This window comes from Elephantulus edwardii, unplaced genomic scaffold, assembly GCF_000299155.1.
Source record: "Elephantulus edwardii isolate Elephantulus edwardi_28Jun2011 unplaced genomic scaffold, EleEdw1.0 scaffold00067, whole genome shotgun sequence".
NCBI classification, from domain to species: Eukaryota; Metazoa; Chordata; class Mammalia; order Macroscelidea; family Macroscelididae; genus Elephantulus; species Elephantulus edwardii.
The window spans coordinates 5182478-5194591 of NW_006399817.1; the positions used below are offsets into that span (position 1 = coordinate 5182478).

The 12114-nt window shown below is 45.4% G+C and overlaps 1 protein-coding gene across 1 annotated transcript; it reads left to right on the forward strand.

The window, feature by feature from the left end:
• The first annotated feature begins 2704 nt into the window (after nt 1–2704).
• Nucleotides 2705–3787, forward strand: CDKN1B (cyclin-dependent kinase inhibitor 1B (p27, Kip1)). Its single transcript, XM_006888417.1, has 2 exons — nt 2705–3176; nt 3666–3787. The coding sequence occupies exons 1-2, from the start codon at nt 2705–2707 to the stop codon at nt 3785–3787; spliced, it is 594 nt and encodes a 197-aa protein (XP_006888479.1).
• The last annotated feature ends 8327 nt before the right edge of the window (nt 3788–12114 follow it).

Here is a 12114-nt window from a genome sequence, read left to right on the forward strand (position 1 = left end):
TTCCATTCACAAATGTTGTAGTTTGTGTATTATTCACATAGAGAGCAGTTATTTAAAAATCTGACCAAGAATGACCTAATTTCAGGGTGACAATATAAATTAAAGTAGTGAGCTCTTCCCTACCTTTCCTGACCAACTTCTTAAACCAGTGAAATTAAGCAGGGCATTAAATGTTAAAAATGAAAGTCAGGAGAACTCTTTTCTATCAACCAGGTAGGATGCTCTGACTTTGAAACCACTGCACACAGCTTGTCTCACTGCTCTCTAGATACTTCCCGTGTCTTTTTGAAATCTGCATTTTAGTTGAACCAGTTGATGGTAATATGAAAGGCCAGTAAAGGCAACATTTAAATACCAGTGACCACAGACCACATCAAGGAAACATCTGCAGACAGTCCAGGGCTTGGGAAGCAGCCATTTTGAATCACAAGTGGGAAGCAAGGACTGACTTACACAAGTGAATCCAGACAAAAATATCAAACAGTTGAGACGACCATCAGGAATGAAAGGAAGAGAAAATTAACCAGCTTGTGTGCCAGAAGAGCTGTATCTAATATGATTCTTTTACCAACTAGCCATGAAACTTTACTGGACAGAAACTTCTCTAAGCCTCAATGTTCTCAGTGATATAAAGAGAAGGCTGAACCACAGGGCGACCAAGGTCCCTTCCAGCTATAACATTCCAGAGTGTACCCTGGGCATAAGTCAGATGTGACTGTGAAAGCAAGTTAAAAGTTAATCTAAAAACAAAAAAGTTAAACAATCTATAGTATATGTGCATAAGAAAACATTGCTACTCTGTAAAATTAGACTGGAGGTTAATCCAGTAAAATGTATTAACTTTGGCCCTGAGACACTCACGTATATTGGAAGTGGGAGAGAGAAGGCTGTTGAAGACCCACCAACCTATGTTCAGATGCGATAGTCCTACCCACCCTACTTTCACTGCTACCCTCAAGACCAAACTGACTGGTAGGTTTCAAGTTGCAAAGCGAAGACGAGAAATAACCTAATCACGTCAGGCATAAAGACTTAGTTGTGGTGGTTTCATAAATCACTTCATAACCTAGACTTTGATCCTTAGGGAAGCCTTTTCACTTTTCAGCAACTTGCAGTCCCCTAAAGCAGTCCCTTGTACCTGAAAGTTGTTCTGGGTGGGTTGAAGCAGTGAGCTGGATGGGAGAGAAAGGCGGAGGAAGGAAGGAGCTGTTGAGTTTAGGTGCTGCACTCAGGTAGAGGAAACTACAACTCGGGAAAATAAAAAACTATCAAGAAGGAGGCGAATTTCCACATGCAGTTGATGTCAGTGGCGTTGACAGTAGCTGGGCTCAAGGTGTAACCTGGCTTTTCAAAACTAAATGTATCTAAAAGAGCTACAAAGTTTAAAGAAATCTAGGAGAGATGCCGAACTTTGGATTTCAAGTTGTTTTTTTTTTAATTGCAGAAGAGCTTGCATTCATTATAAAGGTTATGCCTGCTCTATGCTACAGCTTTCGCCTTGGCTTCTTTCCTACACCGTCGGTCTTCACCAGGATAGCTGAGACTTATCGGTTTAAGTTATGCTATCCGAGGTTCACCCCTCTGTGGCACTCAGGCATTGGGGGGAGGGGGGCAAGGGAGAAGCGGATCTCGTCCACCAGCAAAGGTTTTCGGCCTCCTTACAGAGCGCGAGACTGGAGCCACCGACCGAGCCCTGCAGAAGCTTCAGCGCCCACCATCCGTCTCCGCCCCCCACCCTCACCCCGCCGCTTGGCGAGTGCAGGGAAAACAAGTTCGCCACCAAGGCTCAAAACACTGAGATGCACTCATTACAGATCATCTGGTCCAGCCTAGATTCTCGGTTTCCTAGGCCAGGATCGGGGCAAACAAATGGGCGCGCCAGCCAGCGCCGCGCCGGGACTGCGACCCAAGGCCCCGCCTGCCCCGCCGTAGAGGCCCCTCCCCGGCTTCCAGGCCGTTTGGCTAGTTTGTTTGTCTTATTTTTAATTTCTCCGAGGCCAGCCAGAGCAGGTTTGTTGGCAGGAGTACACCTCCAGCAATCACGCGACCAGCCAATCTCCTCCTTGCGCTCCGGGAGCGGGCGCGCAGGGGAGGCGCAGAGGCGTCGGGGCCGCGCACGGGCCACCTTAAGGCCGTGCTCGGCAGCCTCGGCTGGGCGGCTCCCGGCGCCGCGACCAATGGATCTCCTCCTCTGTTTAAATAGACTTGCGGTGTCAATCATCTTCTTCTTCGTCAGCCTCCCTTCCACCGCCATATTGGGCAACTGAGAAAAGGGGGCTCGCCTTTTCGGGGTGTTTTTCTCCCCTCCCCTCTCCCCACTTTCCGTGCGCTCCGCGGCGGTGACGGCAGCAAGGTTTGGAGAGCGGCTGGGTTGGCGGGGGCCGCGACTCGCAGTGGCGCGGACCTGGACTGGCCTTTTGCCCCCTCCTCCCGCCTGTCCCTCCCCTCCCCGCCCTCGTCGCCGGTACACTTGATCTGCGGAGACTTGGGGCTGCCTCTCGGGGGCTTCCCCTCGCTCCCGCCCCCGGGCCCAGCGCGCTCCTGGAGCTCGGGCAGTTACTTGTTGGTGTTTGTTTCTCTTGGCTCCGAGGGCAATCGCCGAGTATAAAAGGGGGTTGGGTTGGGTTGGGTCGGGGCGTTTTGTTTTGTTCGGTTTTGTTTTTTGAGAGAGCGAGCAAGGCGCTAGTAAAGAGTCGGGAGGAAGATGTCAAACGTGCGAGTGTCTAACGGGAGCCCGAGCCTGGAGCGGATGGACGCCAGGCAGGCCGAGTACCCCAAGCCCTCCGCCTGCAGAAACTTATTCGGCCCGGTGAATCACGAAGAGTTAACCAGGGACTTGGAGAAGCACTGCCGAGACATGGAAGAAGCCAGCCAGCGCAAGTGGAATTTTGATTTTCAGAATCACAAGCCCCTGGAGGGGAAGTACGAGTGGGAAGAGATGGAAATGGGAAGCTTCCCCGAGTTTTACTACAGACCCCCGCGCCAACCCAAAGGCGCCTGCAAGGTGCCGCCGCAGGAGAGCCAGGATGTCACCGGGGGCCGCCAGGCTCAGCCTTTAATTGGGTCTCAGGCGCAGTCAGAGGACACACACTTAGACCAAAAGACTGATGCATCAGACAACCAGACGGGGCTAGCGGAGCAGTGCGCCGGGATGAGGAAGCGACCTGCCACAGACGGTAATGACCTTTTCAGGCACATACACGCCCGTCTGGGCCGCGGCTTTGCTTTCTCCGCATATTCTTGCTTTTAGATTTCGAGAGCGAATTTAACTTTCTTAATCTTAGATTTGAACTGCTACCTGCTGGCTACTTGTCTCTTAATGATCTTTAAACTGCAAGCTGGGGATGATACTATCTGTTCTTTTCTGTAACTTTATAACAGAGCAGCTCCTCCTGGCTAGCCAGCCTCAGTTACGTGACAGCGTTGAGATGTTTATCAAGGGCCTCCCTGTACGCTGTGAAGAGGGAGGTCTGGGCGTAGAATACACTTTCTGTTGTGTGAAAACAATCCGATTTTGTGCACTTAAAGGGCACTGGATGATGAATCCAGGATTGTGGGTGGAGGTGGTGGGTTTGCATCCCCCTGGCTCTGGGGCCAACTGCTCTATTATTTTTTTCTAATAAAGATTGTGTTTGTATGTCTTTTAATGTTCCCTTGTTATTTAGATTCCTCTACTCAAAACAAAAGAGCCAACAGAACAGAAGAAAATGTTTCAGAAGGTTCCCCGAATGCTGGTTCAGTGGAGCAGACGCCCAAGAAGCCGGGCCTCAGAAGACGTCAGACGTAAACCTCTTGGTGGGTTGATTAACAAGAGCAAACAGCTGACACCCGCACGGGCTCCAGAAACCCAAGGGCCTGAAAACCCCAAGATACCTGATCTTACTGGTTGCTGGCAGATTAGGAACTTGTGGGTGTTTGTTTTTATTTTGTGAGGGCAAAAAGTAGGCATGGATGAGTAAGGCAGGGAAACACCTTAAAGATACAATTATTCTTCAAAATTTCTAATCCTGAGATAATTTTTCCTTAATACACTGCACCTAGAGCATGCATCTTGGGCGAGTACTTATAGCCAAGGCTCCCGTCAGTAGGAAGGCCATTTCCTTGGGAGTCCCACCAAAACATGCTGGGAACAATAGGTTTCTTTCCCCCTCTGACCAAGGACTGGGGTAAGCCTCAGCCCCACTTCATGAGGATTTGTTTCCCCTGAGGTTCAGATTGAGTCAGTAGCAGACTTGGAGACCACACAAAGAAAAATGACCAGTAACAATTAAATTTCACATATGAGGACAAAGTTAGTTAGAAAACAGCTCACGTTTAATCAAACAAGTGGTTAGAACCTTGAATATGGTGGTGTGGTGTGTGTTCTGTTACCTATGCTATTTTCATACTCCCTCACTTTCCTATTTCTGATAAGTTTGGGGAAAGAAGGAACCTGCATAATTTTAAAAATCCGAAGTGAAAACTCAAAAATGAGTTCCTCTAGAATTTCTGGTAACAATCAGAGGCATAAAGCTAACTCTGCCAATAGTGAGCCATTCAGGAACACAGAGTGTATATGCTAATCAGGCCATAACGGGATGATTTAGGTATTTTTAGGGGAATTGACTGGTACAGATCAAGGCTGGAAGGAGGTGTGTTTGCTAGGCATAAAAGCAGTGGAGACTTTTTCCAACTAAAATCTGATCAACTTAAGTCAAATAATTTAGCTCTTGAATTAACATGGATTGGCTGTCTAATAAACTACATGTATTCTAACAGTTTACGAATTTCTTGTAAACATGGACTGTGGCCTCTCTTTGTTTGCAAAATGCAGTCATAGCCTAGCATATAAAAAGATCACAATAGATGTGAATAGTAGCTTTGCTTATAAGAATTGAAAAATAAAGAACATAGTGATTAAAATTGGGGTTTGTTGTGTTTTTAAAACATTATAATGTCATACCTGACTTCACCACACATACACACACATTAGAACGTACACGAAATAGCAGTATAAAACCTCTGTATTACAGTTCTATGTGAAGTTGGAAAATTGGAGGAAAAAAGGCCCTGAAGTATCCTTAACGCTTAGAACTCTGGTCTGTGACTACTGGTTTCACTCATCAGAAGAGCCACAGTGAATAAGAACAACTGAATTTTGTTACTGGCCACACGGTGCCATGTAGAGAGGATTTAAAAGTAGACAAAAGTATAAAGAAATTTAGACATAGTAAGGATCTTTGCAGAGACATTTATGTTTCTATTCTTTGAGTAAAAAATGAGACTGTTTTGCCCTCATTGCTCTCAATGGAAAAAAAAAATTTATTCAAAGGGCCTCTATAAATTACATTTTCATTTTCAGAATATTTTGTTCCTAAACGTTGTAGTTTCTTAATTTTTCTACTTTCTCATTATCTTTGACCCAGATTCTCTAGACTAGTTTCTCAACCTCTGTACTATTGACATTTTGGGCTAGAAAATTCTTTGTTGTAGGGGCTGTCCTGTGCATTGTAGAATGTTTGGCAACATACTTGGCCTCTACCCACTGAGTGCCAGTAGTATCCCTCTACTACCCTGAGTTGTGACAACCAAAATGGTCTCCACACATTGTCAAATGTTCCCTGGGGGCAAAATAGCCCACTGTTAAGAGCCACTGCTTTAGACAGAAATGCACAACATGGAGGAGGGTAAAAATCCTGTTAAGGGAATGTTGGGTGTAAATTACTATAATCCTCTATTTCTCCTGCATATACCACTCACCCTGTATTTGTCAGGAATTTCTTATTAAAATTGTGACAAAATAATTCCTGTACTTTCATGTTGTCAGTAGTCCTAATTTCTTTCCTTGTTTCTTTTGCAGAGCTAAGGATACGTTTCCTTGTTTATCAGATACATCACTGCTTGATGAAGCAAGGAAGATGTAAATGAAAAATTTTTAATACATATCGCTGACTCCATGGAATGGACATCCTTGTATAAGCACTGAAAAGCAACAACACAATAACACTAAAATTCTAGGCACTCTTAAATGATCTGCCTCTAAAAGCATTGGATGTAGCATTGTGCAATTAGGTTTTTCCTTATTTGCTTCATTGTACTACCTGTGTATATAGTTTTTACCTTTTATGTAGCACATAAACTGGGGAAGGGAGGGTAGGGTGGGGGGGGGTAAATAATTGGCATGGTTATGAAGAGCTTGCTTCAATTTATAGCAAGGAAACAAAGCTTGCATAAAAAGAAGCAATTGTAGGGAGGGTTTGGAATTCTTTTCTTTAAAGATGTAATGTCCCTTTCAGTGAGAACTGCTACTTCATTCTTAAAATCATCAAAATTTGAACACTGGCTACAAATAATTATTATTTATTTTTACTCAAAGTTTAGTCTCATTTGGAAGCATTAGTGATTCCACTTTTAAGTAGTAAATAGCTTTTTAAAAAGAGCAAAAAACCGCCTTTCAAAGCTCTCACCACAAAAAAAAGTTGGAATTAACCAGTGATTATTTGGCAAGCAGGCAGATAACTTTAGATAATTCTGGACAAAAATCTGGGATGTAGGGCAAATGTTCTGAATGATCAGAATTAACCATTGCTATGTTTTAAAAAAACTTTCCCTAATTTCCTTTTACACTTTATGCTAGGTGTACAGTCAATCCTAAATCCCGAGGTGGTATTACAAATTTATAAGTAACTTCACACAAAAGTAATGAATTTTTTTTTTTAACTTTTAGCTTCTCATTCTGTTTGTTGATTTGCCCAAAGGAAAATGAAGCTTTGACAGTAAAGTGTGTGTAGAGGAAGCATACTGGAGTTAGAATAAGTGAAATGGATACTACATCTTTAAACAGTATTTCTTCATTGCCTGTGTATGTATATGAAACAAAACCATTTGAAGTGTACCTGTGTACATAACTCTGTAAAGACACTGAAAAATTATACTAACTTATTTATGTTAAAGAGATTTTTTTTTTTAATCTAGACAATGTACAAGCCAAAGTGGCATGTTTTGTGCATTTGTAAATGCTGTACTGGGTAGAATAGGGTTGGGGGTTTTTTTTGTGTGTGGGGTTTTTTTTTTTATTTTTCTTTCTCTCGCTCTCCTGTTTAATAATATGGCTATGCTTAAAGATTGCATACTGAGCCAAGTATAATTTTTTGTAATGTGTGAAAAAGATGCCAATTATTGTTATACATCAAGCAATCAATAAAGAAAACTTCCATAGCTACTGATTTGAGTTGAACTGTGATGTGCTTGAATTGTTTGACTTTGTATTCTAGTCATATTTGCATAATTATAATGTCAGCTGGCAAATACCTTAATGATTTAGACCCACAGTTCTTTTTGTGTGTGTGTGTGTGTGTGTGAGTTTTGCACTTAGGTCTGTATGGTAGGCGAAGCTTTAGAGGAATAAAGGGTAGAAATCCACTTTTTAAAATAAATAAGATACTAGGTTCTCCACAGCATCAGTTCAAATATTTATGCTTCCTAGAATAGGTATGTGTCTGAACCAAAAATTCTTACATAAGTGTAATCTAATTATTTGCAAGACTGAAAATGAAAGTAACATGGTGACTTCTCTAGAATCTGTATTTACACATACTAAACGTTATGAGGACTTTAAGTTAAGACCCTTTATAAGTTTTGCCAGAAAATACTAAGAAAAATGTAGATCTTGAAGAAACTGATGTGATTTCAAACTAAGAACAGGTATTCCTCAAATAAAACATAGTTTACAGATTGTTTAATTTCCTCTTATATTGGTTATAACCTACAAATTTTAAAAAACTAGCTAAATACCGGATTTTTAATCTATTCACGTAAAAGAGATATTTTACTTTATGCAACAGATTTTAAAACAAGGTATTTAAAAGTTTCGCTTAAAATTCCTGTAATTCTACGTTGTCTTCAAAAAGTTAACAAAGGTGTAAAATTATTCTGGGAAACTGCAAATGATGAATCGTAAAATTCTGACTTTGTGTTAAATTTCCCTCAAATACTTGCATTTATTTTACTGCACTAAAAAATAGATTCTCAACATAAGTTTTTGCCTATTTTACCTTAATATACATATATATACACACACACTTTTTAAAATTCAGTTTGCCTTTCTTTGGCTGCTAGGAAGGAAAAGGAAAAATTAGGTACTTTGGTGGCTGGGTCACTTCAAGTAGGTATTATTTTAATTAAAGGTGTGTTTTTGTGATTCTTAAATACACAGGGTATTTGTCAGGAAGAGACTGAGAAAACATGAAAAATATTTAAAAGACGAAAGAATGGAGGGAGGGTCAGGGGGGAAAATGTGATGAAATTAAAATTTTTTGCAACAAAAGAGGGTACCTAAAAAAGTCTCTAAAAAAGTAGAGGAAATACTCTCTTAATTGCTGCGTGCACCCCACTTTCCTACAGAAACCTGTTTAAATGTGAATTCTCGAAGCTTGCGTTTCAGTGTTTGGCGGGGAGATGTGGATGCTCGCCGCATCAGGCACAGTTACAGCCTGGCAGCCCCCAAGTCACGGTGTCCTCCGTCCCTTACACGTCTGGGGCGCGCCTCCAAAGACGTCTTCGCGGTCCAGAGCGTCCTCCCCACCCCCCCACCCCTGGCCCGAGCTGCGGGACTCCGAGGAGTTAGGGCCACTAGCGCCAGTGAGCCCTAGTCCCGCAGCGCGGGTCACCATGCCCGTCATCTCCCCAGCCTTTCTGGTAGCCTCGCGCTCAGCCGCCGCAGTGGCTGCGGAGTCGACCTGGCAGACGTCCGGGGGCCGAAAAGGCCATCAAGTCCCGTGCCCCATCTGTGTGTGGCAGCTCCCGCACAGCCTGGAGGGCGGCCGCCCCTCGGCCTGCGCTGCTGAGCTGGGCGGTTTCTCCAAAACTTTTTCTCCCTCATCATTTCTCTTGTGGGCGCAAAGAAAGAAGCGACCTTTCAGCCCCCTGTTCTTCCTGACAAACCAGCCCTCAATTTCAGTCCCCTGCCTGTGCCAGAGCGGCTAGGGGGGTCTGCAGGAGGGAGAGCCCCTTTTGGCCCTCGGGGACCCTCCAGGGCGGCAGCCCGCGCCCACCCCAGCCCGGGCTCCAATGACCCACAGCCCCGCGCATTTCGAAAGGCTCCCCGGCTCGCGGAGGGCCGCAGCGTCGGGCGGGAGCGCAGCCGCTGGCGGGGTGGCTTCCCGCTCACATCCATCGCATCTCCGGGTGCCCGGCGTAGGGCGGTGGGCAGGGAAGAAGTAGGGAAATGAGGGTCTAAGGGCATGACTGAGCCGGAGGAGACCCTAGAATTCAACGGCAGAGGAGTAGGGTGGGTGACCTTTCAGGCCACTGTGTGCCCACTGCGCTCGCCGCGCCGAGTGACCTTCCTTAGCGGCCCGGGAACGCTGTCTTCGCCATTTCATCTTCATCCCCGTTGGTTTAGACACTTGGTGCTTATTAAAGCTCGTCTAGGATCTGTTTGTCAGGGTCTGAATTTCTTTAATTTGCCGTCACTTTCACCTGAGCCACACCCTACGCCCGCCACTCAACTCTGTCCCGGCCTAAAATAAAGTAAAAATCCTGTGAACGATCCTAAGGGGTCCTATGAGGCCGCGGTGTGCTGGAAAACCTCAGTGGTACCTCATCTAAGTGTAACTTGCGTGGGATTGGCGTGGGGGCGCAGAACCGAAACTGAGTGGTGTTTTTTACATAAAATCTGTGCCGCCATCGTGTATTCAGACTGACACCCGTGGGGACGTACGCGAAATAGGAGCTGCAAAGCAAAAACAGGAGGGAGAAAACTCAACGTGAAGGGCGCGAAACCTCGACGCGCCTCAAAAGGAACGTTAGGCGAGGAGCAGAGCGCCGGGGGATTGCATCATTGCAGCTCCCCCTCCGGAAAATGGGCTCCGGACCGCGGCGACCATCATGGCGCTCGGAGCGGGCCGCGCTTCCCGCGCGCTTTCCCGGGGTGCTCCGGCCGCGGGCGCTGAGCCTCGAACCAGCGTTTTGCAAACATTTTCCCCTCCCCTCGAGCGTCTGCGCTTGTTTTTATCCCCCTTCCCCTCCTCTCTTTGCTTTTGTGTGCGCATGTGTGTGAGTGTGAATACGTGTGCGAGTGTCAGTGTGTGTGTACGTGTGTGAGAGAGAACTTAGAGATTGTTTTTTTTTCCTCTCTCTTTTTTTTTTTTTCTCTCTCCCGTGCTGGTGGTTGTAAACTTGATTGGCATTGGCTGCGCTCACTGACCCCTGCGCCGAGTCCGCTGCAGATTTAAGGTGGATCGGCGAGGCTCCGGCTAATTTTGGAGGAGGTGGGGGAAGGACTGAAACCTTGGCTGCCGCGTTTTCCGAATCCCCTGCTGTACCAGCCCCGCGCCCGCCCCGCGGCGCCCCCGCCCGGGCCCTGCCCGCCGCGCACTTCCTCCGCCCCTCCCCCTTCTTCCCCATTGGCCAACTCGCTCAGTTTGAATTTTTTTTTTCTTTTTTGGATGCTTGTTTTTGTGGTGTGTGTGTGTGTGTGTGTGTGTGTGTGTGTGTGTGTTTTAAATACAGTACCGTAGATCGCGTGACGAAACCAGCCCCTCCGCTCGAGGTGGAGGGTTTTAGCTGGTTTTGTGGAGGCGACGGGGAGGAGGATGGGCGGTGTTTCTTCTGCTCTCCAATCTGTCCCCCTACAGTGTTGCTGGCTGTTCAGGGTCTGGCCGTGGGGCTGCGGTAAATAAAGGGGAGCTTTGGCGGGGACTGAGATGTAGTATAAATGTTAATGGATGTCCAGGGCGCGCCGTTTCACCGGCTCCTGGCCAGAGGTAATAGGAAGGCGGGAACAAGAGCCCTGGCCGGGAGTGCACCTTCCTTTGCCTTGGAAAGGTAGAAATGAGGATGGAGGGTGACGGTGGTCCGAAAACGAACGGCTTGTGATGCCACGAATAGAAGCAAGAAAAGGCAGTATAGCACACACGTGTTTTATACCCCACAGTCATCATCATTCGGCCAGTCGTGTGTGTCATTTTTACTCAATTAAAGGCTAGCTCTCTGTCTTCATTTTCCAGAGTTGGTTCTTGTTATATCTATCCAAACTTGCGTTTCCAGACGTTGGCGTTTTGTGGTTTTGGGTTGTATTTTTTTAGTAAGGAAAATGTTAAAGTAACATCGAGGTAGAAAATAGGCCTTTTCAGGTGCCTTTGATTTCAGGGCCTGGAAAGCAATTCTATTGAATTTAGAATAATAGTATTTATAGAATAATAGAATTTAGAATAATAGTATTTGTTGTACAGGTCTCATAGAAATGAGATCTATTAACTAGATTAACTAGAATTTAGTTATAATTTACTTTTTCGGGGAAATGGAAAAGGTTATGGTAATTAAAATTATTCCCTATCTCCAGATTAGTGAAGGTAGCATAAACACATTCTTTGCTGTTATTGGTCTTGAAGTGGAACACTTTTAACTATTAGCCCAGGCTATTGCCAAACCTTCCAGTTCAGTGGTAAACAGAGTTTTTAGTTCTTAACTACCCTAGTGTTTGCTAGCCTCACAAACTCTATGCCCTGCGCAGCGAACCCTCACAAACTATAATAAACCCTGACAAAACGGTGCTGCTTTAATCTCTAATCACAAAAGTCCACTAGTCACTCCTGACCTCTAGCAGACCTACTTAGCCAGGGTGGACAGTACACGGAAACAGATGTGCCTTGATATAAAGTGGAAATTTTCGAGTTAAGATTGCCCCAGAATAGACCTGACACCCAACCTAACAGGTTATGCTAATGAGGTGACTTGGGTGAGGACTGGCCAGGCCAGAGACCCATTGTGATAGCTACTTTGGAATGTCAACTTGGTGATACTGGCCAACCTCAGGGAAGAGGGGCTGGAGTTTGAACTACATGGTGAGACCTCCAGTAAATACTCAGGATGCTAACTTTCCATGGGCTTCCTGACTGGTGAAAGACATCTTGTGGGAAGGTAATTTGTACCTTTTTGGGACATGGAAACTATTGAGAACCTTTCCAGGCCTCATCCAATTGTGTCTCTTCATTTGTATCTCCCCCCCCACCCCCAATAATAAAGATGTGATCATAAGTAAAATACGTTTTATGAGTTCTGTGGGTCATTCTAATGAATTACTGAAGCCCCAGAGAACAATGGAAGTCAGCAGCAGGTCAGAAATGAGGGTTC

Coding starts and splice junctions, on each gene's coding strand:
- CDKN1B (XM_006888417.1), top strand. CDS start 2,705: ATGTCAAACGTGCGAGTGTCTAACGGGAGCCCGAGCCTGGAGCGGATG. Junction 3,177..3,665: donor GAAGCGACCTGCCACAGACG/GTAATGACCTTT, acceptor CTTGTTATTTAG/ATTCCTCTACTCAAAACAAA.